Source organism: Rhinolophus hipposideros (genome assembly GCF_964194185.1).
Source record: "Rhinolophus hipposideros genome assembly, chromosome: 2".
In the NCBI taxonomy this organism is placed as follows: domain Eukaryota; kingdom Metazoa; phylum Chordata; class Mammalia; order Chiroptera; family Rhinolophidae; genus Rhinolophus; species Rhinolophus hipposideros.
This window is the reverse complement of record NC_138048.1, coordinates 1,135,612-1,162,798: the sequence shown is the minus strand read 5'-3', so window position 1 is coordinate 1,162,798 and position 27,187 is coordinate 1,135,612. Positions and strand designations below refer to the sequence as shown.

The 27,187-nt window shown below is 55.2% G+C and overlaps 1 protein-coding gene across 3 annotated transcripts; it reads right to left on the bottom strand.

The window, feature by feature from the left end:
• Positions 1-464: 464 nt before the first annotated feature.
• Positions 465-24,182, bottom strand: HDAC11 (histone deacetylase 11). 3 transcript variants are annotated; one of them, XM_081068815.1, is made up of 10 exons: positions 24,006-24,182; positions 22,937-23,085; positions 20,567-20,667; positions 10,909-11,025; positions 9,940-9,982; positions 8,266-8,342; positions 7,144-7,206; positions 6,075-6,171; positions 5,047-5,225; positions 465-4,898 (listed from the first exon to the last, which is right to left on the bottom strand). In XM_081068815.1, coding segments are annotated over exons 1-10 (1,044 nt in total). In that variant the 5' UTR covers positions 24,008-24,182; the 3' UTR covers positions 465-4,682. The 3 variants fall into 3 exon arrangements, with proteins under 3 accessions (XP_080924941.1, XP_080924942.1, XP_080924943.1); XM_081068816.1 differs by having other exon boundaries at positions 23,888-24,012; XM_081068817.1 differs by lacking the exon at positions 24,006-24,182 and adding an exon at positions 23,264-23,416.
• Positions 24,183-27,187: the final 3,005 nt, after the last annotated feature.

Here is a 27,187-nt window from a genome sequence, read left to right as displayed (position 1 = left end):
TCTGTAAAACGAGGCTCTCGATCCCTGCCCAGGGAGACGGCTGTGAGGGTAAAGGCAGAGTGAGTGCAGACAGGGTAGTGCAGCTTCTGGAAGAAGGGCTTCGGGGGACCTCTCACTGGTGCCACGGCAGTACCTGACACCATGGCCCTTGCCCCCTCCCACTGCTCCAATGAGAAGGGCGAGGGACGAGGGGAGGAAGCCAGGACCTGGCATTGCCAGGGCTGCCAGGCTCCTTAGCAGTCCTCGCTGGGCTTCACTTTCCTATAGACAAATTGGCAATGTTGACCACCAGCCTTGAGCCAGGATCCCAGCAGGCCTCCCACGAAGGACAGCCTGCCGTCTTTCTCCCCAGCCAGCTGCAGTGGCATGAGGCTGGGCCTCTGTGTGCCATCAACATGATGAGCAGGTCAACAGGTGGTCCCAGGGCCCTAGGCTCGAACTGTACACACACCGATCCATAAAGCACTTCTCAGCCGCTCGCTCTGCTTTATTTTCAAAAATTCATTTCGTACCTGCAAAATTCAAGCTGCAAGTTGGAGGGCCCTTCAGGAAGCCCGGAGCATCTTCCAGGTAAAGTGTTTCAAGGGGAGGACATGGAAGCTGCCCGCCTCTGCAGGCCCCACACTGAGCAGCCAGCCACTCACTCACAACTGCCATACTCTCCTCCGCCTGGCCCTGCCCCCACTGCTGAGGGACACTGGGTGCTGACACCTGCCTCTCCCAGGACGGCTAGTAAAGCTGTTCCCCAGGGAGGGGCTGAGAGGTCCAGGTACAGGACGTGGTGCTCCCTGAGATACTCTCACTCCCAACCTTTGCCAGAGGGTCTGGTTACGGGTCGAGGAACTCATTTGGAGTCAGACGCATTTGGGTCTATCCCCTGGCTTTTCCATTGCCTGCGCATGTGATCTTGGGCAAGTCACTTCACCTCTGAGCCTCTGTCTCCTGTAGATGGGTGATGACGACAGAGGGTAACTTGCATTGAGTGCTTACTGCGTGCAGGACATGACTGGCAGCACTCCCACATATGAACTCGTTTCCTTCCCCCAACAGCCCTGTGACGTAGGTGCTGTCGTCCCCATCGCACAGGTAAGTAACGTGGGGCTCAGACAGGTAACGTCACCCAGCTAGCAGGGGCAGAGGTGGGACTCAAAGCCAGGCTGGCTGAGAGATGGGAGCCCATGTGTTCCCACTGCACCCCAGTGTCGCAACCATCGCAGGACAGCATGGCTCCCAGGTTGGCCCTGCGCCTACAGCAGGGTGTCCCCAGCCAGCACTGCTGAACTAAATGAAACCAGCTCAAGGGCGGGCTGCTCGAGAAGAGTTCTTAGCCCCCAACCCTAAGCCCCTGACCAAGGAGCCAGGGCAGCGTCCTGAGTCTCCTTAGATCTGCCCAGGAGTCCTACGAGGCTGGCAGCCATGCCAGCGGCCACCTTCCTTTATGCTGAGACAGCAGGCTGGGTACCTTCATTCCTGCCTCTGTCACCCACCTGCGCCGTTAGCCTAGCCTCAGCCATGGTCCCTATGTCTGCCTGAGAACCCCTCAACAGGGCCCGAGTGGTGAACAGAGCTGTGACTGGGAGAGGAAAGCCCTTTCCCCAGGCCTCAGGCGGCCGACCAGCCAGCCAGGCACCAGGCTTTGTGGGAGGAGGGAAGAGGGCGGCCCTGAGCGGCCACCAGTGTCCACCCCCTGCAAGCCCAGTACTGTGACCCACCAGGATGGCTGAGGAAGGAGTCTCTGAGAGGCTGTCATTTGTTCAAGGCCCGACACCCAGACCCAAGAAGAGCAGGGCTTCCCACATGATGGGCCTGGGCTCCAAGGTCTGCCCCCTCCCCAGCACGTGGGGGCCTCGTGCAGAGACCCTACACCTGCCAGGCCTCAGGGCTGGCCCACGATGGCCTCCTCCTGGCAGCGCTTTCCCAAGCTTGTCTGCCCCCATGTTTTCCTCATGGCCCCCCACCTGTCCCTGCTGTCACCCTAGGCATCAGCCAGGGCTGCCGTGCGGGGGCCTCAGCCACCTCACAACGTTGGTGTGTTCCCCTTGGGTTTTTATAACTTCTGGAATAACTTCCATACAGCAAGACACACAGGTCTTAAGAACAGACCCCAGACACCGCATCAACGGTCCTGATTCTTCAATATGACTTACAGAAGCATCATCACATACTGGGTGCCAGTGTGTAGTGGGTGCTAACACGTAGTGGGTGCTAAGACAATGCAACACAGCCTCCTACCTGCACCCCATGTGTGGAGGCGTTCATCCTGGAACCTCCCTTTGGCAAGTAACCTGAAAGGCCCCTTACAGGTGAGGAAAGCCTGTGGATTCAGCGCTGAGGCCTCAGCACAAACCCTGCTCCTCCACTTCCTAGCTGAGGCCTAGAGTGAGTAACTAGCCCGTGTGCGTCAGTGTCAGCATCTGTGAAACAGATAAAAACTGCAATACTTCCCTCCGACTCTCACCAAGAGCCTGGAACTGGGCCTGGCACCCGTCAGCCTTCAGCCTCTTTCTCACACATAGTACAGGGGACCCCCGGCTGTACCACTAACCCTGGTCACTCCGCCAGGCTGAGGACAAGGTCCTGCTCCCACCTGCCTGGAACCCTCTGCCCTGCCCAGCCCATCCCGTGTGCTCCACCGGAAGCCCACGGCTGGAAGACACCCCCAGACCTGCTGCCCTGCCAGGGCCCCCCGGTGCCTCCCCCACTCTGCTGCCACCCTCGCAGCCCAGCCCTGCCTGCCTACCCCTCCCGTCTGGCACTTTCCCAGACTGGTCCCAGACTCGTGTCTGAAAAGCAATGCACTGCCTCCCCCCAACTCCTCGACTCTGCCAAATTTGAGGCAGCTGACACACATACGCTGGAATCCACCAGAGCTGGTTCAAACCTGGCTCTACCACTCACTAGATATGTGGGAGGCCTGGGGCAAACTGCTTGCTGAATCTGTTGTCTCATCTGTAAAATGGGAATAATGACCTACTTCATAAGACTCTGAGGATGGAATAAAATACTAGCACTTCTTGGGCAGCTGTCCGATGCCAGGCCTCCCGCTACAGAAACCTTTACCTGCTTTCCTCTGTGGGGGGAGGGTCCATCTCAAGCACACACACTGGTTCTGTCCGATCGAGAAGAGCCTTTATGGTTCTCTACAGAGAAGTTCAGCGGGGACGCCACATCCCCTGCCTTTGCCCCGATGTCGCAGGCCCACAGCAGAAGGGGGTGTCAGGGACCCCACGTCAGACGCAGAGACCAACCGCAAGGGCAGGGGGCAGGGAAAGGGGCGTCCAACTTTGTGGTTAGTGCCTCAGGCCTGGTCCAGGTCAGAATTATTGGCATCTTGTGGTTCTGGAACCCTTACCCCTATCCTCACCCCACCCCCACCCCAGCAGAGAGCACAGCCAGGGAGTGTAAGGGAGGAAGTGGGAGAAAGCAGGAGCACCCCCAGATGGTAAGGAATACGATCCCATAAGTGGGGTTGATCTGGGACTGGGGCGCCTCAGCTGACCCACTCTCCCCCCGCCCCCAGCGCCACCTGTGTCCACTAAGCACACACCCAGGTGAGGGGGGTGGATGCTCCCACCCGGCTTCCGGGGGGGCCTAAGTGTCCCCTGAGTGGAATGGGGACAAGGCCAGGGCTCACTTGGGATCCTGGACGCAACGCCATCAGGGCCCTGTGCATTCTGGGTGAGGACAGTGGAGGCTGCAGCCGACCCAGGACCCCACCCTAGCCCCCACCCTCACAACTTACAGGCCCGGAAGGAGACCCCCGCTCTCCCTCCGGAAACCCCAGCCTGGCCTCACCAGTGCCTCAGGCCCTACCTGGGGCCTCGATTCCTGCAGGACCTGGCTTGACCACCTGCTCCATCCCCAATTTCCGTCTGGGCCGCATCTTCCCTGCCCCTCCCGACTGGGGTCAGCAGCCCCGTTAAGCCTTGAGTGTTTTTCTAAACCTGCCCCCTCACTGAATAGCTGAGACCATTGTGGAAGCAGGGATTTGGGGTTTCTCAGGCTCCCCTTCACTTATCATCACTGAAGGGCTCTGGGAAGGTGGGTCCAGTCCCTGCTTTATTGAAGGGGAACACGACAGGGAAATCCACCTGCACCCCCTTCCCTGCTGCCACTCACACCCAGGACCCGGGCCCCTGCCTGCTGGCTGGGAATCCAGGGACCCCCTGCCCCGCAGAGGCCTGGCTCCAGTACCCAGCTTTCAGGCCCACCCACATGGTATTCCCCCACTCCTCGTGCCCTGTCTGAGGCAAGAAGAGGGGGAACAAATCACTCTACTTAAAAGGGGGAGGCCCAACCATGGCAGAGATGGAAGCTACCCTGGTCTGACACGGGTCTGACGTCTTTGAAATGCAGAGCAGTGTAACCCCTGGGCGCCCTTGGAGCAGCCCCCGAGCCTCGGCCCTTCCTGCTCCTTGGTTGGACTGCCTGACCAGACCCACGAACCCATGTGCGGTCTTCAGGCCCTGCCTTTTGCCCCTGCCCGAGAGGCGTGGAGACCTGCCAAAAGCCAGTGGGGAGACTGGAGGAGGTGCCTACCAGGCCCCCAAGGCAGGCCCAGTGAGGGACAGGCCCCTGCCCCTCAGGAAACCTGCCCCACTGCCCCACGTGGTTAGAAAAGGGAAGCACTGAGACGGGGGTGGGCAGGAGGCAGGCAGGGAGCCGTTCAGAGGGCAGTGCAGTCAGGGCACCTCGGGGGGCAGCAGAGGGGTGTCTGAGTTCTGTGCTGAAATGCTGGGTGACTCGGAGCCGATAAGTCCCAGGCTGTACAAATTCAGGATGGAGTCGGCGATGATGCGGGCAGTGCGCTTCTGGTACCCGCCTGAGGTTACCATGAGGATGGGCACCTGGCGGCCGCGCACCGTCCGGAACACCAGTTCGTCCCGCTTCACAATGCCCTGCGGGGAGACGGGAAGGCTGCTCAGGCAGGCCTCCCTGCCGTGGGGCCAGGAGGCCCTGCTCGGACGGCCGCTGCCCCCACCCATCCCACTGACAGCAGTGCGGCCCACCTGTCCTGCGGCTGCTGCCCCCAGGGTCAGGACGTACCTGTGGGCTGATGGACAGGCCCCCAAGGCGGTCCCCCTCGAGGATGTCGGTGCCTGCGTTGTACACCACCACGTCGGGTGGGTGCTCCTGGAGGGCTTTCTCGAGGTTCCTCTCCACTTTACCCAGGTACTCATCATCCTCTGTGCCCCACTCCAGCTCCACCTTTCGCCTGATGGCCTCTGAGAGCAATACAGGAACACCCCGCAATGTGCAGAGAAGGAAAACTGAGGCTCAGCAGGGCAGAGAGTGCCTGCGGCCCTGTCAGTGCCCAAGGTAGGACTGGAAACCAGTCGTTCTGATTCCAGCACTGCTCAGCTCCCCATGTCAATCAAAACTAAGCGAAAAAGAGCACCACGGACTGCAAAGTGGGGACCAAAGGAGAGAAGGGGGTTGCCCTGGGGACATAAGAGATCCATGTCAGCGACATCTGGTCTCACTGCCTCCATGAGCCGTACCTCACACGCAAAACCAGCCTACTCAAGACTCATTTGGGAAGCTGGTCCCTCGGGCCACGCTGGGCTCGGCTCCCACAGCTGACTCAGAGCCCTTCCTGCACAGACGCCGCCTGCCTGCAAAGTGTGCGTGTCCTTGTGTTTGCCCAGCTCCTCTCTGCTTCTGGGTCGCTCACTTTAATCTGCCTGCATTTATTTTAACAACTGCTATAATCGAGCTGTTTCTGTCATCTGATTTGGAATATTCTGTTTGTCATATTTTCCCTCGTTTCTCTTGCCTCACTCCCCGTGTCCTACTAGACATAAGCAAACCTAAAGGAAGAGTCCACTGTTACTCTTCTCACGGTTGCCCTAGTATGAAGACCCGCACGTGTTTATGGGACAGGCTGATGGAGTCCTGGGTGGGTCAACTTCTCTAGGTCTCATTTTCCTCCTCTGTACAATGAGAACAAGCCCCACGCAGGGATCCCGAGAATAAATGAAGTGACTTCCACAGAGCCCAGCGTGTAGGAAATGCTCAGGGGAGAGCCCATCCAAGGCAGAGTGCCCTCAGGACTGGGGCAGGGGGTGGCTTACGCTTGGCGAAGCGGTCCCCGGGGTAGATGTGGCGGTTGTAGACGTCCATGATATACACACGCTTGTCACCCATGAAGTCCCTTTCATGCCCATTGCCCTGTGGGGAGGACACGGAAGCCACACGCAGGCAGGTGCCATCAGCAAGCCAACACCCCCCCACCCAAGAAGCCCCCTCTCCCACCCCCGTGTGCCTGAGTGGGGCAGCGTGCCCTTGAGGCAGAGGGTCTTGTGGCTGTTAAGTGACAAAGTGGGAATTCAACCTCAAAACCTGGCCCCATGACCTTCTAGTGTGACATTAAGCAAGCTCCAGCCCTCTCAGCTTCATCTCCATGGAACAAGGCAGTAACCCTGGCCCTCCCTCGTCCTCAAGTCTGTGGTAGGATTGGCTGGGATCAGGGGTGTGAAGCAAACTGGAAAGGGCTGTACTCCTGTGACTTGGTGCACGAGCTCGGTGCCACGTGACCTTGAAGTAGGGCCCCGACCAGCACAAAGCCACAGCAGCAGAGGTGTCAGAGGGCCTTCCAGAGCCCATTGGATGCCTTGCTCTGCCTGTGACCAGAGGAGCAAGCCCTGGGTTTGGGATCCCGAGAAGGAGGCCCTGAACTCTGAACCCAGCCAGTGAACTAGCTCTTCAGCAGTGGCCTGGGGCCGGGCAAGCCTGAAATCACGTGTGGCCATCTGCCCGAGGGGCAGGTTCACAGTGCTCCTTAGCTCCGTGCACACGGGCCAGCGCAGCCACAGGGGGGTCCGAGCACAAGAACAGCACTGCCAGGTGGGCTTTAGGGAGGACCCTGCCTGTCTGACGGCAGCAATGAAGGGCCAGCCACCTTGGCTGGGTGGTGAGGGGCAGAGGGAGAGAGCAGGACCCTCTGCTTCCAGGCTGAGAAGAGGCTACGCAGCAGGGAGAGAGGCAGGAGGTGAGGGTGGGGGTGCAGAAGTCCGGTTTGGGGTGTTCCCGCAGTAGGGGGAGTCTCACAGTGTAAGGCTGTGTGACAGGTGCCAATGGGGGCATGTGGAGGGGTCCTCAGGAAGGGGGCCCATGAGACCGTGGCCCCCACAGGGCACTCACCTGATGGGCGTCGAGATCAACAATGGTGGCCCTGGAGACGCCTTCCACACGCTCAAACAGAAACTGCCAGGGAGAAGGGAGACATGAGGATCCAGAAAGGCCAGCGGACACAGCCCCTCAGGACTCACAGAGAGGGCCCGGGCTGAAGGCCGTACATGCTTGTGGGCTATCAGGACACGGGCAGAGACATCACACACCCAGAAGAGTTGTGTGGTTCCAGAGAAGCCTGTGTGCGTGGTCAGGGAAGGCTGCCTGGAGGAGGCGCTTGTACTGTGCCCTGAAGGGTGGGAAGTCAGGAGTTAAGCGGGGCAGTGGGGCTGGCCCTCAGTGATAGTCCAGGAATACTGGGGAAATGTGTGGGGCTCAGGGGAAGAGGAACCTCCTTTCAGAACTGGGCCTGGAAGTACATTCCGCAATCTTTGCCTTCCTACAAGGCCATGTCCTCATGCCTCCTTCTCTGGAAAGCCCTCCTTCTGCTCCCTGCACCCTCCAGGAAGGTTTCCTGTGTGTCTCCCTCTGAATGACCAGGGTGTGCTGACCTGCCCCCTCCACCACTGGCCTGTTTGTCCTGTGAGAACAGGGAGCAGGACGGCCTGTTCCTGACAGCCAGCACGAGGCCAGACGGAGGGTGGGCAGGGGGAGCTCTGGGGTCTGACAGAAAGGAAGCCACTGCCAGCTGTGCGCTTTCTGGCTGTGACCTCAGCTCCCTGGACTTCGGTGTCCTCATCTGTACCATGTGAGGATTAACAGAGGTGGGCCACGGAGAACGGTGGGTGGCACAGGGCTTGCCTGCACTAAATGCCATGAGCGTTAGAACTGTGATCATTATTGTGTCCTTCTCCTGCTCACTCTTTCGGAGCGATGCCCTTCCTATGTTGCTGATGTATGTGCTCCCCCCAGGCCCCTGTCACATCTCCTTTCTGTCACAGGCAGCTCAGAGAGAAGTGTCAGATCTGGGTTGGCGCCCCAGCCTGGCGCCAGTGAGTGAGCCTGCGGGCTTGTTCCCCTCTGAGCCTCAGTTCCTTTCTCTATCACGCGGGGTGAGATCAGGCTGGGAGTGGCCGGGGGACTCCAGGGAGGGCTCTCGGGGGCGAGCCTGCCGTGCTCTGCTCTCGGGCACACCTTGATGGCCAGCGTGATGTCCGCGTAGGCGCAGAAGCCCCCGCCACGGTCACTGGAACAGTGGTGGAAGCCGCCACCTGTGGAAGGGCAGATGTGGTGCAGTCAGGCCCAGGCACTGCCCCGCCTCGGCCCCCGCCCGCCGCTCAGCTCCCAGGAGGGCTTTGGGACTCCAGCATGGCAGTGAACTGAGTGCCTGGCGTGTCCCCATCCCTGGGTCAGGAGGCAGCTTTGCCATTGCAGCCACCCCTCAGGGCCTGGGAGCTCGTCCTCTCCAGGCAGAAAGTCTCCGAAGGGCAGGGCCAGCCCCCCTCTGAGTCCTCATGCCAAGAGGGGTGGTGGGGTGGTGAAGGCAGGTGTACCTTGGGACCTCCCAGATGGTGCGGTGGTACAGGGGATGGTCAGAAAGGCCACCGTCTGCTGGTTAGGGCTGCCCATGGCAGTGGGGAAGGCCCTGGAGACCACGGTCCAGCCCCCGCCACCCCGCAGCCCTGAGACCGCAGCCTCAAAGCCTCAGTACCCCTGCTACTCCCACAAGAACCTGAGCCGCAAGGGCTTCTGAAGTGGAGTGTGAAGCCAGGCAGTGTGAAGCCAGGGCCCACGGATACCAGGGACTTGCCTCTTCCACCACCCAGGAGGCTGTCATTGGATCACAATGGCAAAATCACAGCCAACAGTGAAATCCTAACGAGGCACTGAGCTCACTGAAGCCTCCCTACAGGCCTAGGAGACAGCATTATCATTGTCTCCATTCTGCAGGCGAAGACACCGAGGCACAGAGAGTGTTAGCAACCTGTCCGGGGTCACACAGCTAACTAATGGCAGAACCCAGACTGGATCAGGACCCGAACTCTAAACCTCTCCCAGGCCATACACCTTCCATGGGGGAAGGGCCTGCCTGGGTCCTCGTGGGAACACTGCGGTAGACACACATGGCATGTACCACTTATTCACTGCTTCAGCAGAGTAGCATAAACCATGGTTAAGTCAGACCTAAGGCCGGTATGAGCAGACCTGGCTCTACCAAGCTGGTCTTACAGAGCTCACAGTCCAAGTCTGGGGGCGGGGGGAGCTGTGGGCCTCGTAGTAAGCCTCTCAATGTCTAAGTTCTTCTCACTGTAAGGGGACTGAACAGTAACAGCTGCCTCAGATGAGAGGCCGGACAGAACAGGGCTTCACAAACTGTGAAGTGCTAAGCCTCCATGAGGGACACTGCCACGAGCCCATCTTGTGGGAGAGTCCAGGGGGCTGGGGTATGCCGGTTGTCAGGGCCCGGAGAAGGAAGTGATATCGAGCCTGGGCCTGTCCACCCACCGCATGACCAAGCCCCTGCAGGCTGTCCTGGGCCCCAACAGGTTGACAGAGCCTTTTGGGAGAGTCTCTGAAACTCTGTAGGTTTCAGCCCATGCAGAGCTGCCCTCGGTGGCATGGGCTTTCTTGGAGGTAGCAAGCTCCCCATCACTGGAAGTATGCAAGGCAGCAGCAGGGAGCCAGCCGGAGACCTGCTCTAGACAGGGTCCATGCCAGGTAAAGGCACGGCTTTCCCTGTCGGCCCCAGGACGCTGCACACCTGCCCCCAGGCCACTGTGAGGAGGCTCGGGGGGCTATGCGCTCACGCTGTCTCCCCCGGTTCCCCTGGGCCCTCCCAGTGCCCAGGCCAGGCCGCGGGGCACTCACCCACATTGATGGCCCAGCCTCGCTCCACCGCCAGCTTCCCCGCCTGTGAGACAAGCACAGGGTGAGGGATGCGGGCAGGCTTCCCCGGCAGCCACTCGGTCACTGATCCACTCGTCCAGCCCATAAACACTGTTTCCAGCCACCTCTGAGGTGGGGAGACAGAAAGCACCCACCCCCCTGCAAACTCAGTCCCAGAAGCAAGGACCAGATTGGCTGGCATGTGAGATGTGCAGTGCCTGAGCCCTTTGCAATTCTGTGAAGAAACTGAAACAAGGTAAAATTACTCATGCTCACACCGGAGCTGACAATGATTTCAATGTGGTTTTCAAAGGGAAAATAGGCAACTTCTTGCTCAATGGAAATATAGTAGACTGAATACTAAATCCCACAGGAAATCATAGTTTTGGGTGGGTAGTAATAGTCTAATAAACTAAAAAGTAAAAACCGCAAGCTAACGAGAACCACGGGGGTCAACAGGTATTGATCCAGGTCCGAATTCGATCACCGCACACTGAAGTCTGAAATGTTCTCTGCCTCCAATGCCGCGGCAGCCTGTGGCTAACTCTGAAGACAGCTACACACAGGACCTGAAACCCAGTTTTGCCAGGAGTGTTCTCCATTGCCACACCCTCACTGGGGGGAGGGGCGCGTCTTCCATTACTGAAGGCAGGGGACTTTGGTTTTCCACCTTAAATTTGAGTACATCGAAGTGATAGTTTTGGGATGTATCTCTGGGGGATGGGCTCTATCTTATATGCCAGCAAACACGGTACCTCAGTCTGAGGTGCCAGGGGAGGGAACAATGAATTCTAATGTGCCGGGACGGGAAATGGGGAAATGTCTTGGGAAACAGAGTGCTGCTGGGCCTTGACAACACTTAGGATTTTGTTCAACTACTAAGTGGGAGAAGGGCACTGCAGATGGAGAGCCTCGGGTGGGCAGGGGCGTCCCGCCTGCCTCCCCACCTACCATTATGGTTCCTCCCGTCTGGGTCCGAAGGGGCTTCAGCACCTTCCTCTGCACAAGGAAGTTGGGGAGAAAGATGACAGGGGGGATTTCTGTGATGGTCGCAACAGCAAAGGACCACTGTGGAAAGAGATGCAGGCCATTGGCCTCCCGGTGCCGTGCCCAGAGCTCGGAGGCAGCCGGAGGGAAATCCGACTGCCTCTAATGCTAGTTTCCAGGTGCCCTGGGTGAACTCTGGGCCAAGTGCAGCTTCTTTAGGAAGAAATGAGAACTCTCCACCAGCCTTGCCCACACAGAACTCTGGGCTCAGGGAAAAGCCAAGTACACAGCTGTCACGACATCCCGGGCACTCCAAAGCCCTTGGCTGCCCTCTTGTGCCCAAAATGAAAGCTGAAACTAATATAATAATGAACATCAACTGTAACTGAGAAAATAAATGTTAAAATTAAGAAAAGTACTATAACAATATATTGGGGTGGGAAAGGAGAGAAAATGAAACAAAAAGAGCTGAGGAGGGCTCCGAGTCACAGAGGTGCAGACCCGGAACTGGCCCAGCGCTGGCGGTGAACAGGCAGTAGCCAGTTGTCCTGCTCAAGGTAAAAAAACAAAAAAACCCAACACTGCTGGCAGAGGAGAAGTCAGTCCACGTTCAAGGGAAGCGGGGTGCAGCGAGGACCGGGCCGTGGTTAGGACGTGGGGCTGGGTCTGCCAGTGAAGGCTCAGACATCATGGTCAGAGCAGTAAGCAGGGAGCCGCAGGTGGTGCTTTCCAAGCAGCTGTGGATGCAGCAGGACCAGTGGGGGGATGAGCACAGCAACAGCAGCGGCCCCAGGGAGGACGCAAGAGATAATGAGGGTCTGGTGGGGTGGGGGTGAGGATGGCTCACAGACAGGATGTAGGAGACAGATGGACAGAGGAATCCAGGACGCAAGGTCGGAAGCCCAGGACTCCGGCACTGAAGGGCAAAGCCCAGGAGTGGAGCCCACTGGGACGAACAGGGTTGTCCTGGGACCAGCGGGGTGGCAGGGGGCATGGGGATCAGAGGTGCTCAGGAAGGAGTGAGCAAAGTGAGGCACTGCGGCTGCCAAGGCATCCTGGGAGAGAACTGGGAAGCACGGCCGCTGTGCTCAACAACCAGGAGAGGAGCCTGAGCACGGGCGTCAGCAGAGGGGAAGGGGCCAAAGACGGAGGGTGACAGCAGGAAGGTCATGAGAATGGAAAGGCCCGGAAGGCTCTGAGGGTGCCCACAGGGGCTGGGGCAGGGCAGGACCCATGTCAGCCCGACAGGGGCCACTGTGGCTTAGGTCATGAGACAATAGGGGAGACATCTGCCAGGTTGCCCACACTGCCAGCGACACATGTGTGGCCATCCTTCCAAGGTGAGCAAGGCTGAGGGGAGCTGAAGACTGGGGAAGCTTGTTCTGCCCCCTCACGCAAGTGTAGGAAGCCATGAGCATGGCCCACGGGGCCTGGACCACTTGCCTGACAGGAGGCCCCCATCCAGCTCTCCTCATGCACAGGCCCTCCGGTGTAACATGGAGGCACGCCGGGCCTGGAAGGCGGCCAGGGTGCTGGAGCTGGACCAGGAAGGCTGGACAGCTGTGCGGCCCTCCCCCACGTGTGCGCATGCATGCATGCTCTCACGGACACATGCGTGCATGTGTGTGCACGTGTGTGGTGGGACTCTGACGCAGGGGAAGGCGGTGGCCTGTGGTCATACCAAGCCCACTGCCCCACGCAGGCCTGGAACCACTGTTTCCTATGAATAAATGGGTGAACACACAAATGAAGAAACACATTAAGCGACTGCCTCCCTTCCTCAGCAAGCCCGCACGGGGTAGAGATAGAAAGGAAACGAAGCCATACCTCAGGCCTTGAGGGGTCCAACGTGCACACAAAGCCGTGAGAATGGCATTTCTCTGAGTGCATTCCACAGCGACTAGTTAGCACCACAGCACTCCATAGAGAAAGGCTTCATGTCAAATAAGTTTGGGGAACACTGCTCATGTTGTCCACCTCTTGGAAATTCACAACCCAGTCTGGCATGTTCAAGTCTCTGAGAAGGTCTGCAGTACAGAATCCTCTTCAACTGTGCTTTGCTCCGTGTTTCCCAAACTTCCTCACTACAAGCCTCTGCCTGCCCCCTTTGCTTTTAGATAACACACACTGTGCTGACCTTTGCAAAGCTGCAGTCCTGTGGGTGGGACACACCCAGCAACCTCTAGCTAGAGACTGAACTTTCCATGGGCCGGGAACAGTCACCAGAAGCACATATGGGGTGCAGCCAAGGGGACCAGCGCCCACAGGAGAAGGCAGTTGGCTACCACTGTTTCTCCACTTCAGGCTATCCAAGATGGGGCGCGGGCACGCCAGCCTTCTGCCCGGCCCGCTGGGTTTCTGTGCCCGGCAGTGGTATATCTTAGATGTCCTGTGCAGCCCAGCAGTCACCACCCACACAGGGCTACCTGCGTATAATTTTAATTAAATTCGTAATTCAAATTCTGTTCTTCAGTCACGCTAGCCATATTATAAGTGCTGAATGGCCACATGTGGCTGGTGGCTACTGGACTCAACAGAGCCTTTCTAGAATATTTCCATCACTGCAGAAAAGTTCCGTTGGATGAAAGTTCTGATGGGAAAAATCATCGGTGGCCAGAGTAAAAAATAAGCAGAGTGGGTGGGACAGACTTGGGGGTGGGTGGATGGGGGCAGATGTCCCAGTGCCAGATATGGGTCCTTTATCTGGGACGGACAGCAGGCTGGGGCAGGACCGCCCAGATCTGCCCGCAGGTCAGGCTCTCTGGAAGTCTGGCGCCAGGCAAGGGAATTGAGGGACAGGCTGGATGGGAGCGGGACGGGGATGGGACAGAGGGATTCCTCAGTCAGCTGGTCCGACTCTGGGCTCTGCCACTGCCGTATGAATTCGGGCATGGCACGTCCCTGTGCCTCGGTCACCTGTCTCACCTGTGGAACAAGAGCTCCTCCAACTAGACCTGGAATGAGGACTTAGACCCATTAGAGACACCTGTCCTCACTGCCCAACATAAAGTTTCCCCAGCTGGGCCCTCCTGACCCCTGCCTTTGAGCACTTGTCTCTCTGCCTGACAATAACAATACCTCGATTGTTATGTCTCTCCCAGAGGGATGCCAGCTCCAGGAGGGCAGGCGCTGCACACAGTAGGTGCTTGTAGCACATGCTCTCAACCCTGCCCCAAGATGCCTACCTGCATTCTCTTCCAAGGAGGCCACCTCACCTGCTCCATCCCAGGAGAGCCTGTAAGAACGTGGCCTCTGCTCCTGAGAGAATGCTAAGGACAGCACATGCCTCAGAATGAGGCTGACGCCACACTCCTGGTGAAGCCATGTGTGTGCCCAGTTCCTTCCCCGCCCTCTCTGCCCCCTGCCCTCTTTTCCAGGTTTCACCTGAAAACTTGCCCCGGGTGAATTCCCACTGCAGGCTCTGCCTTTAGGGCTATGCTTCTCCAAGTGTGGTTCCTGGACCAGCAGCAGCAGTCTGAGAGTGCGTCTGAGAGCTTGTTATAAACGCACATTCACAGGCCCCACCCCAGACCACTTGAATCAGAAACTCTGGAAGTGGGTCCCAGTGATTTTCATTGTGACAAGCCCTCAAAAAGATTTGATGCTTTAAGCAAGTTTGTGAATCACTGCTCTAGGGAACGTGACCTCGGACAGTGCTGAATGAATGAATGAATCAATGAATGAATCAATGAACCAATGAATGAATCAATGAATTAGCTACCTAAACCTGGGAAGTTTACCCCAGCTTACTGCCCACCGACCACCAAAGGGCCTGGCCTGCAAGCTTTCCCACCCCAGCCTGCATGCCCAGAAAGCCTTTTGGGGACCCCACAGATAGGATACTCATAGGACTGGCAATACCTCTGAGTCCCCCACACTCTGAGCTCTGCAAGAAGCTGGTCTTCAACTGCCTGATTTCCTCAGGGGGTCCCTATGAGGTCCAAACCAAGAACTGCTCTCAGCAAAGAGATTGACTGAAACCCCACTTAAGAGCCTCAACTACTTGGTCTGGGTCAGGACTTTCCACCAGTGTAAGTGGGAGCAAAGGGAGAGAAAGGGAAAGAAAACCCACACAATCATCTCAGTTGATGAAGAAAAATCCTCTAACAAACTCCAATGCCCTTTCATGATAAAATCTATTAAAAAATTAGGAATAGAAGAAAACTCCCTCAACAGGACAAAGGGTACTTTCTCTCTCTCTCTCTCTCTCTCTCTCTCTCTCTCTCTCTCTCTCTCTCTCACACACACACACACACACACACACACACACACACTCCACAGCTAACATGCAATGGATTCTTAGAAATGACACCAAGAGCACAACCAACAACAAAAAATAGATAAAATGAACTTTAGCAAACTTTTGTGGATCAAAGGACATTACTATATCAAGAGCATGAAAAGACAACCCACAGAATGGGAGAAAATATTATTTGTAAATTATACAATATCCAAAGCATACAAGGAACTCCTACAACTCAACAACAAAGACAAACATCCAATTTTTAAAATGGGCCAATGACTTGAACAAACATTTCTGCAAAGAAGATATGTAAATGACCAACAAGCACATGAAGAAATGCTCAGAGCTATTAACCATTAAAAAATGCAAATTATAACCACAATGAGATACTACTTCACACCCATTAAATTAGCCACAATAAAAACAAACAGACAGAAAATAATAAGTGTTGGTGAGGATGTGGAGAAATTGGAAGCCTTGTGCTGTTATTAGGAATATGAAATGTCCAGCTGCTGGGGGAATCATTTGGGTGGTTCCTCAAAAAGTTAAACAGAATTACCACATGACCCAGCAATCCCACTCCTAGGTATATAACCCAAATAACTGAAAACAGGAACTCAAAAAATATTAATACTTGTACCTGAATGTTCATAGCAGCACTATTCACAGAAGCCAAAAGCTGGCAACAACCCAATGTCCATGAGCTGAGGACAGGACAAGCAGAACGTGGCCCACCCACACAATGGAAGGTTCCTGAGCCTTAATAAGGAGCCAAATGCCGACATAGGCTGCAGCATGGATGATTCCTGAAAACACTATGCTCAGTGAAGCCAGAACAAGAGGTCACAGCGTCTGTGATTCCATGTACACTATAGAAAACACCCAGAAAAGGCAAGACCAGGTTGGTGGTTACCAGGGGCAGGGTGGAGAGGAGAGGGGAGCAACTGCTTAGTGGGCATGGGGTTTCTTTCTGGGGTTATGAACATGTTTTGGAACTAGACAGAGGTGATGGTTGCACCACATTGTAAGTATACTAAATGCCATTACATTTTATACTTTAAAACGGTTAATGATTAATTTTATGTTATGTGAATTTTAGCACAATAAAAAAAAAGGAGAGAGGGGTCCCCTCCGGGAAGAAAAGATAAGAGGAAAACCATCAGAGACCCCAGAAACCCTCCCAGGACAGCTGCCTTCGGGTGCTGTGGAGCTGGGGTCTGTGCTTCCCCCTCTTCCACAGGACTCCCCCAAGTGCTCTGAGGGCAGCAATGAGGCCCAATTCCTAACCAGACTTCCTGGGGCACAGGCCAAAATTTCTGAGGCATCCTTGGCTTCTTTCTCTTGCATGCCCCATACTCAATCTGAACAACAGAAAATCCTGTTGTTTCAACTTCATAACAAACCCCAACTCCTACCACTTCCCCCACCCCACAGCTGCTGCTTCCAGGCTAGTGTGAGAGCCCAGTATCTCTAGTGGTGATTCATGCAACCAGCTCCTTCCCCACTGGTCTCCCTGCTTTTGTCCTGACAGCATATTCTCATCATAGCTGCCAAGAAATTCAGTTAAAACATAGCTCAGATCCCAGCAACCCTCTGCTTAAAACACTCCTTGGTTCTCCTGTCCCCAGAGCAAGGCCACAGAGCTCTTCGTATCTGGCCCCTGACCATCTTCTGACACAGTCCCTTACCACTGTCCCTGCTGTCCCCTCTGATCCAGCCACACTGGCTTCCTCGTTGTTGCTGGAACACACTGGAGGTCCTTCTACCTCAGGGCCTTTGCACGTGCCCGTCCTGCTGCTTAGAATGTTCTCCTCCAGATGCCCACCCAGCTCTCATTTCATGATCACGTCAGTAAGATCCTCCCTGACTCCCTATTTCAAACAGCAGTCCCCCCACTTCCTTTCCTGCTGTCCTTTTCCCAGGCACTGAGCACCTCTAACACGTATCACTGACTTCATTATTCTATTAGCTGACCCCCCATACCTAATTGCCAGCTCCAAAGGAGAGGGATCGTCTCCCCACAGCTAGAACAGACTACGGTGCTCACTAAATACTAGCTGGATGAACGGGTCCCGAGCACTGCCCCGCTCTGGGTGGACGAGGACAGACGTGACATCTGCATCACACTACCCACACCCATGACAAATGTCACTGGGGTCAGCAGAAGACAAGAGCCCCTCGTGGGCCCAACACACGCACCTCAGCGGGGCCACATCTGGGCCTCGCACACGGCAGCCACTCCACGAACAACTGACTCCCTGAACGGATGCCATCTGTCAGACATCAGGCTACGGCATCCCTTCAGTGCCTCGTTTATTAAGCACTGAAGGCCATTCCAGTGCAGGGCCAGGCGTGAGCCCCCAAACATGGGCTGGGGGCAGAGTGAAGTGGAGGAGAGGAGGGGTGGACGGATACTCCACAGCACACACACAGCAGCCGAGGAAAAGCAGTCCTGGGAAATCTGCAGGAACTCTCCAAGGCACTGCTTGGGGTCCGCAGCCAAGAAAAGGAACAGAAGCTGCAAACATGTGCAGGGTGTGGGGATGTCCCCGGGCTGCAGCACCCAGACGCCAGACAAGGCCTGAAATGGACATGGGTCTCCCCTGAGCACCAAGGGAGCACCGTGTCACATCACTCTCCCACGATGCCTGGAAAAGAACCCAAGCTCCTCCCACACCCGGCCACACCACGTGCCACCTCTGTGCTTCAGTCCCTTCAACCTGCCGCTCAAGGACAACTCCTTCCCACTCCAGGCCTGAGACTCGGGAACATTCTTTCTTCAAAGCTCTACCTGACTGTAAACTACTCCTTATTATTTAGTCTCACCTCACACCTCACCTCCTCTGTGAGGCCCTCCCTGACCACGCATCTAAATGAGCATACCTCTGCCCAGCATACCCTTTATTTTTTTTCCTTCATAGCCCTTGGCACCCTCTGAAATGCTTTTGTGCGATTACTTCTTTATTTTCAGTCTTCCACAATGAAAATGCAAATCCACAGGCAAAGGGAACCTTGCTTTTTCTTTTTTTGTGCCTAGTACCGTCAGTGTTCCACATAGATGTCTGAATGACTGAATATTTTTTCACCTTAGGTGTGTGCAATTCATCATGTTTTTCTTTTCGCTCTGGCTTCCAGGGAGCTCCAAGCCAAATATGAGGTCTGACAATTAAGTTCACAAATCTGTTGCAAAGATGTTGCTAACCTTTTTTTGATATCATAGGGTTTCTTCATTATGAATTTGTACCAACTGAACAGTTAACCAAGTTTACTATTAGGAGGTGCTGAAAAGGCTGCGTGAAAAAGTTGTACGACCTGAACTTTTCACCAACAATTCATGGCTCTTGCATCACGACAATGCACCAGCTCACACAGCACTGTCTGTGAGGGAGCTTTTAGCCAGTAAACAAATAACTGTATCGGAACACCCTCCCTGCTCACCTGATCTGGCCCCAATGACTTCTTTCTTTACCCAAAGATGAAGGAAATATTGAAAGGAAGACATTTTGATGACATTCAGGACATCAAGGGTAATACGACGATAGCTCCGCTGGCCATTCCAAAAAGAGTTCCAAAATTGCTTTGAAGGGTGGACTAGGCACTGGCATCGGTGCGTAGCTTCCCAAGGGGAGGACTTTAAAGGTGGCCTTGGTGATATTCAGCAGTGAGGTGTGTAACACTTGTTCTAGGATGAGTTCGTGAACTTAACTGTCCGCCCTCATATGTAGCTCAGTCACACCCACTTGGTTAATCATTCATTTGGCATATCTGAATTCTCCCCCTGCTCTTGACCTCAATTTTCTACTTGGGACTCTACCTCCTACTACTCTATTACTTATCACTTAGCAAGCTGTCCTCAGGCTTTTGGGGCTCAAGGCCAGGCATGCAGCAAGCCCCACACAATCTCCCTGACGGCCCCTCAAATGGGGGTATCCCCAGCCTCGCCCCTTGTGCTCACTCCATCCCGGCCCCACTCTCTTCTTGCCCGGACTCAGTGCCTCCTGTCCCTGCACCTGGCCTGACCTCCTGGACTCTGGCAGGCGTGTCATGCTGGTCCGGGCCCTGGGCTCCGGGGCTGTGTCACCCATGTCCAAGCCCCAGGAAACCAGGGCAGCCAAGCGCTGGGCTTCCTGCCAAGGCCTCACACATCCCCCTCTGCTGGGAGCCGGGCTGCAACCTCTTCCTGGTAATCGTTCATGAGCTCACATTGTCACAACTCCATCTAGAACTCTCACAGATAGGCTGGAACGTGCAGCGGGGAGGGCAGCAGCTGTGAGCAGGAGCCTGGAAGAGCAGACTGGATGCCCGACCTGGGGCCTTCCCCAGGTCTGCCTGACTTCCCAGGTAACCTTGACCAGGTGTGGCCTGATGGGCCTGGTTTTCCCACCTGTAGAGGGGAGGGGCCTGGTGACCTCTGGCATCCACTATGGCCCTGAGTCTCACAGGAAGTCCAGCTGGAAAGCCCGGGGCCAGGGTCAGGGGTCAGGGATCTATGCTCTTGGAGGTAGAGAGCCTGAGGCCTCCCTGACCCCAGGGCCGGCTGACAGCACCAGGTCCTGACGCAAGGCCTGGCCCAGCCTCCCCCCGGCTCCCACAAAGGGGATTCACTGAATGCCTCCACCCTCAGAACTTCAGCCACTAATGAGAGCTGTGGGCTCCTCTAGAAAGAGGGCACGAGAGGGCAGCCTTGTAGGCCCAATTTGGTCTGCCGGTGGCATTTTAAAATGTTAAAATGAGTTGCCACATTAAGAAATCAGGAACTGTCACTTGGTAATTCTGGTTTCTCTTAAAGCCAGGCATCCTGCCCGTGCTGGGCCTGTGCTGGAGCCCACTGTCTCACCACTTGTTATGTGCCCGGCTGGGCCCTGTGGAGTTTCAAACTTGTTTCCAGCCCAATAATTTCCCACAAATCTTGAGCAGTAGAAGTCCTTAGAACTGAATTTTAAACTGCAGTGCAATATAAAAATTGGCCAAGGTGGAGCAGCTCTGGTTAGATGGGGACAGGGGCTGGGGTCCTACTGCCCATCCCGCCAGCAGGGGACTTTGAGGCCTGTTCACAGAGCACACATTGCAAGTCACTAACGTATGAAGCCCAGATCCTATGAAGTTCCATTCTCCACAGAGAGGACATCCCCGCTCTCATTCCCCCAGAAGAGGCAACCTTACTGTTGTCAGAGCAGTCTAGCCCACCCCTGCATCTGCCTTTCAGGACGCCTCTCTCCGTCTCTTGGGGAGCACAGGCTCACATGCCCCCCCTGCACTAGGGACAGGAATGGGACCCCTGGAGGCTGTGCTTCGCTGGCTAAGCCGCCCTCTTCTGCCCACTCCTCCCGGCTCACAGCCCTTCCGGCCCGTGGCAGCCCCCAGGCCCTCGACTTGTACCTTCAGCTCGTTGAGATAGCGTCTCGTGTGCACCACCAGCAGATCCTCCTCGGAGGCCTCCCGCGCCTCCACCAGCACGCCGTCCGACACAAGCTTCTCCTCTGAAACCATACATTGGGCAGCATGCTTCCCTGCTGGGAAGCCAGGCCCAGCGCCAGGCCCTCCCACAGGCTGCAGACGTGGCCTCTGCCAGCTCTGCCCCAGGACAAGGTGGGCACAGCTGCTGGCTTATGGGCATTCTGAGAACAGGCCTCCTCCCAGGCCAGGGTGGACAATGGTCAGGCGCTGGGGCTAGGGGACATCAAACACTGTGTACACAGCAGTCCTTGTTCCGCAAACTGCTCAGAGCCATAAGGTGAGCTCAGGTATGACTGGACAACTTTCAGAGGGAAGTGACCCACGGGTCAATGATGTTGAGTGTCAAGGTGAGGAAAGCTCTGACCGATTCCTTCCACTTTCTGATGACATTGCGGGACTCAGTGCGGTATGGCCGCTCTTTGACACTGGTCTGACCCTTGCTCATCTGTTTTTCATCCCAAAAGCAGTCCCACAGCCTGAAGTAACAGTAAGCAGCCTGCACTGAATTACACACTTGTTTTCATTGCGTTGATATTTTACCATAACTTTCTATTTATGGCAAGTGAAACCGGAGTTTCCTATCTAGGTGACATAATGTTTCATTTTAAAATCTTACTTACATGTTTAAAAACAGAGGCAAAGTCAATAAAACATATGAAATAAACAATAGAACAAGAGGTGTGAAGAGATGGCAAAGTCCCCAGATGGATTTCCGTATGACCACTGTTTAGGAAGCACTGCATTATTTCATCACCCCTCACATACACCAGACAAAATTCGTTCCATTTTGCAAAAGAAGAAACTGAGGCTGAGATTGGGAAGAGAAGGGCAAACAGGCCCATGATGCTGTGGGTTTTAGGGAAATCCAAGGCAAAGGTCAGAATCTAGAGGACCTGTTTTAATGTGTCACCCTTAGACACCAACCCTTGTAGAAACCATTTCCATACATTTTGCACATAAGAGTATAGCTCCACATACAGCAGGTGCTCCTCCAACCCTGCCCCAGAACATTCCATCTCTCCTCGCTGCCTTCAGGCAAAGGGCCAGCTCTTTTCTTGGAGATACCCAAGGCCCTTTACCATATGGCCCCTGTATTACAGCCACCTATATCCTCAGAGAAAGGAGGGAACTCTGGAGGACTGTTGGCTCTGAGATGAGGGAGACAAGGAATCCTGTTGAGCTACTGAGTGACACAGGAGCCCAAGGACAGGCACCGGGAGGGGGGCCTCAGACTGAAAACAGAGCACGAAGGACCACCTTCAGAAGGCAAGAGAACTGCAAGGTGAGAGGCAGCTGGCTCTGTTCACCTCGACAGTTCTCGTGATTGCTGCACACCACTGGTATTCTTTTCTACTTAACACTTTTCCCTGAATACCCAGTCTGGTCACTACTGTATCACTACTGCTAATGGAATATCAGTATCACTTGCCATGAAAAGAAGTTAACCAGAAATAAAAAACAAATACAATAGAAACAAGTGTTATTAAGCTCTAATTTGATTCTATTTTGTGCAAGGTATAGCACCTGCGGCTTGCTCTGGATTTGTTAAAAAGGGAGATGGGCTTAGGTGTTAAAGATGGGCTAGCCCCAGAGTGACCCTTTCTCCATGGTGTGATCAGAAGATTGGGTGATTTAAAGATATTCACTGTGTCATCCTATGCTAGGTCACACTTCAGGTGGCATTTCTTCCTTCCCTCACTTAGAGAAGCCATGATACAGGGAATAAGGAAAATATTCTCACACTAGCCTACTGTGATGCCTGAATTCCCCACCTAAACTAGATCCCTGGAGAAATATTTTCCTCAGTGGGATGAGCCTGAAGAGTGGGAGCCTGGAGCTCTGAGTTCCAGACCCTTCTCTGCTACTTAGTAGCTAAGTGACTTTGGGCACATTTTCCTAACCTTTCTGAGCCCATCTCCTCCATTTGTAATCAGTGGGGTTGGAGCAAAGGTTCTCTTCCTCTTGGACTCTCTGAGCTTGTGGGGGAGGGACACTGGATTCCTCCAAACTTCAGCTTCCTGTGTCTGTCATTAATTAGTTCCCCTTCTACTGGACCTCCAGGGGAACACACAAGACCTAGGTCTACAGCGATGGGGAGCCAGGGAAGGTCTGGGACAGGGACATGCCATGCTTAGAAGTCTGTGTTGGAAAGATCCTTTTGACAGAGTGGGTGGAAGGAATCTGAGGGCTGAGACTGGAGGTAGGAGAGAGTCTGAAGCTTCTGTTAGGGAAAGGCAGTGGGGGTCTGGGGTGGAAGAAGCCGATGTAGGGTCCACGTGGGGCCTTCCATACCTTTTAGGAAGCTGATCACTTTGCCCCATTTTCCCGCGTCAAAAGGGTGCAGCTTCTCCAGGCCCATGAAGGTTATGTTGTAGCGGGGCGAGTACACGATGGGCCAGCGCGACTCGGGCACATGCTGGTACAGCTGTGTTGTGTGTGGCCTTCCGTGTGCATAGGGAGAGAATACACAGATAGGGACAGCCTCAGGGTGGGAAGCAGCCTCCCGCTCTGGGTCAGCGGGCTCTGATTGACCAGACAGCCCCGACCTGGTAGCAGTAGCTCCCTCAGCCACAGAAAACGGGCCACTTAGCGACAGCGACAATACCAGCGGATCTTTACCGAGCATCGGCTTTTCTCCTGCAGTATCCAGCCCAATCCTCGTAGTCCTGGGAGGTAGGCACCACTGTCCCCAAAGGCTTGGAGGGGGACAGGTGTGCCCAAGGTCCCACAGAGGGTCTGGGGAGCAGCGGATGTACCTTCGGCGGAGCTGGCCGCAAGGCCTCAGCACCTCACTTCCACGTGATAACAATTACAGCCAACAGCCGAGTGGCCCTAGGCCTCCGTTCCCTCAATTATAAAACGTGTGCTTGTTGCTAGGCTTGAGCAATACATGTCAGAAGCGGAGCGCGGAGAGCGCCCTGTTCCTGAGAGCTGGGTTCCCAGAACCAGCAGGTAGGGGCTCTCGCAGGCTGCGGCCCCACCCGCAGACGCGGACAGGGGTCAGCTCCGGCCCGCTGCGCAGCTTCCTCCCCACCGCACCCCACCACACCTCCGCAGCGGCCGCGCAGGGACCAGAAACGCGGCCTCCAGTTGCTGCCACGCGGGGGCCTCCGCACGGCCGGTGCGGCCCGAGGACAGCCATCCGACCCGCGCACGTCGCGCGCCCCCGCCCGGGTGCGGGCCTCCCCGCGCGCGGGGCCGACCTGAGGGCCCCGGGCCCCAGCGTCCCCTCTCCCGCCGTACCTGGGCTGCCGGTACCGCGCCGGCCCGCCCCGCCGCCCGCGCACTCGTGCGCCCGCCCACGGAAAGCCCTGGAAACCCCGGGGGCTTGGCCCGGCGTCCCCTCCCCCGCCAAACTCACATCCCGGGGCCAGGCTCTCCCGGCGCGGGCCACCACTCCACGAGCGGGCGGGGCGGGGCCAAGCCCCGCCCAGGACACGCCCCCGGCCTCGGGGCCTCCGCCGGAGTGGCGCTCCCTCCGGCTCGGCGCCGCCTCCCCCGCGCCCGCGCCGCGTCACAGAGGGACGGAGTCCCACGCCGGAGCGCCCGCAGGAAGGAGGCCACGCCCTCAACGCGCCGCAGACGCGCAGTCCCGCCTTCCGCAGACAAGTACCCCGTGGATTCTCGCAGGCCTATGGAAGCCACGTCCGTTAGGGGCAGGGCTCCACGAGTCTTCATCACAGCGCGTCGGAGTCGGAACGTGAGGCCTCGCCCCGCCCCGGGGGTGGGGCCACCCCGGCCACACCCCCCGGCCACACCCAGGCCACACCCCGGCCACACCCCCGGTCACACCCCCGGCCACACCCCCGTGTGCACACGCCCAGCCTCCGTGAGCTCTCGCAGGGCTAGGAAGGAGAGCCTGGGAGTTTGGCCCGCGCAGCTGCCCAGGCTGACTGAGGTGGAGCCAGTGTGTGACCGTGGGCAAGCGTCTGCTCTGAGGTCTCTGTCGCCACAAACAGCATGAGAGGAGGAGGGTCGTGTGCTCTGGCCCTGACATCTCTGACCTAATGGGATCCGTGACTTCTCTGGCTTGAGGCCACACGCGCCCCCCTCCAGAGTGAATCCCCCAGCGCCATCCTCGGTAACTCTGGCGTGAGACCAGCATTCCCCACACAAGCCATTTAAGCCCTCTGAGCCTCAGTTTCCTCCTCGGTAGAACAGCGCTGGTGCCCCAATCTTTAGAGTACAGTCAGGCATCTGTGCCCTCTCCCTCGTGCCCCTTCCCCACGCTGGGATGCCCAGACTACCGCCGACGACAGCTCGTAGTGTCTTGGGCCGAAACCCTGGGAGGAGGACCAAACAACAGAGCCCCAGAGCACAGAGACAATGGACCTCTCTGTGGACCCAGCTGTCCTTGCCAACCAAGTAGAAGCAGCTGACCCCAGGGCTGCCAAAAACAAGGCAGCTGCGATCCCTGGTGGTTCTATTAGGGCGTCGGTATCACAGGGTGGGGCACCATAAAGGGAAAGGTCACAGACATTTGAAAAGTGCCCTCCAAGTGCCTGTCACTTGGTTGCAGGATGGCATTGGATTTTCACAACCCAATCCTATAAGGGGGTGCCATCATCACCCCAATTTTATAATGAGCTAACTGAGGTTCAGGTGTGGATTAAACACAGACTTCGCCACCTATCAGTGCAGTGGCCTTGGGCAACTTGCTTCAGCTCTGTGGTTCTTCATTTCTGCATCTGAAAATGAGGTGATATCTGCCCATGTACCTCATGGGAAAGTTGAGAGAATCAAAAGAGATAGTAATGTTGATTGTTATTTAAAGGACACATAGCATTTGTTGTGTTCAATTCCAAAAGCTTTATGTTCATTTAATCCTTATAGCAACCCTAGGAAGCAATCTATGATTATCACCATTTTACAGATGAAGAAACTGAGGCAGTGAATGAAGTAATTTGCCCAAAGATCAGGGATGTTGACAGGTGTAAACTATTGCCACAGAAAGAAGGTAATATTAAATAATAAACGTAAGCAAGAAAATGCATACAGTAGCCCCGTGTCGTTGTGAGAGGCCAACTTCATCTCAGGGAACTTGCCTTATGATTTGGGAAACCACAAAGACGAGCCTCTTGTTGGGAGAATGAAGGTCTAGGGCAGGCCAGATTGGGGAGCTGAGGCCAAAGAGAGTGAGATTGCTCTGGGGAAGAAGGTTTGTAAATTGTGTCTGGTGCAGCTAAGGAGGAAGGTATTCTGGGGAGTCATAGGATCTTGGGGATACCTTCAGACCACAGCCTGGACCACCTCCCCATGTATAAACTGTAGGAGAAATAAACTGTTACGCATGCCGTGTTTGGGGGCCTCTGTGTTACAGAATCCTAGCATGTCTGCTCACTAAGACACTGTACTGTGACAGCAGCAAACCCACCGAACAAGGTCCAAAAGCCTTTGTCAAGCTCACAGGTTAGTAGGAGAAACAAATCTTAAACCAGGATACAACCATAATTAGGAAATGTGGTTCAGTGCTGTGAAGGTCACAAGGTGAGATGGTGAGACAGAATGATGAGACCCCCCCCATTAAGACTCCTTTCAAGAGATGATTGTTTTTCACTTTTAAAATATTTTAAAATGTTGTGATACAACAAGACACTGACTTATTGAACATTGTATCCTTATTATTTTCCCCATTTCATGCAATCTTGGAATATATTTCAACTTAAAATGAAAAAGATACCCTTAAAACATAACACTTCTGAAAAACACAGGCATACAAAGGACATTAACTGCAGAGATGCACCAAAGATGAATAACAAATGGACAGGTCCACTATTTCAATATTAGTTAATATTAGTTAAGTTTACACAGTAGTAAAACCATGCTCTTTAAATTCAAGTAAACATCTATTTCCATTCCCATATCTAGCAGTTTTATACATATTTAACATGACAACAACAATAACAACAATGTTGAGTAGTATTAGTTATAAATAATCCCTCTGATATCTAATTAGCAGTGCCAAACACTGCTAAATATGTAAAATATATGTTTTGTTATTTGTTTTATTGATGAAGAGATGATTTTTAAACAAGCAGAGGAAACTGCAAGTGCAGAGGTCTTGAGGCCGAAAGGAGCTTGTAATCAAGGAGCACAAAAGGGAGTGTATGTTTTATTCCTATCTCAATGAGAAACTGTGTTTCCCAGGATCCCCGCAGGAAAGAGAGGACCCACTCAATAGCGCTTATTGAAAAAGAGTTTGATGAAGGGGCCCTTTACCTGAGGGGGTGTGGGTTAAGGGAATCCACAGGGATGGTGCAGTACCTGGTCTGCCAATAGTGGGGAGCTTTTACCCACTAAACCTGATGGGAGGAGGGCCAGAGTGGTTTCCTGCAACCAGGGAGAGCTTCAGCTGTGGGTCAGGGGTGCCCTGAGAACAGCAGTGGCTAGAGAGAAACACAGCCACTGCCCAAGTGGGGGGTAGATGGGAAAAATGCCCCCACTTTTCTCTCCTCCCACCCTCTGATGCCCATTGGCTACCTCCCATCGGCGGAACAAGTGGGAGCCAACACCAAGGAAGCCCAGCTGACAGTGTCCACAGGG

What these genes read in the sequence shown, in the direction of transcription:
- HDAC11 (XM_081068815.1), bottom strand. An exon ending in AGGCTGGGCCATCAATGTGG is followed by an intron (nt 8,343 to 9,939) that starts GTGAGTGCCCCG and finishes GCCCTTCCACAG; the next exon opens with GTGGCGGCTTCCACCACTGT. An exon ending in TTGATCTCGACGCCCATCAG is followed by an intron (nt 6,172 to 7,143) that starts GTGAGTGCCCTG and finishes TCCTCCCCACAG; the next exon opens with GGCAATGGGCATGAAAGGGA.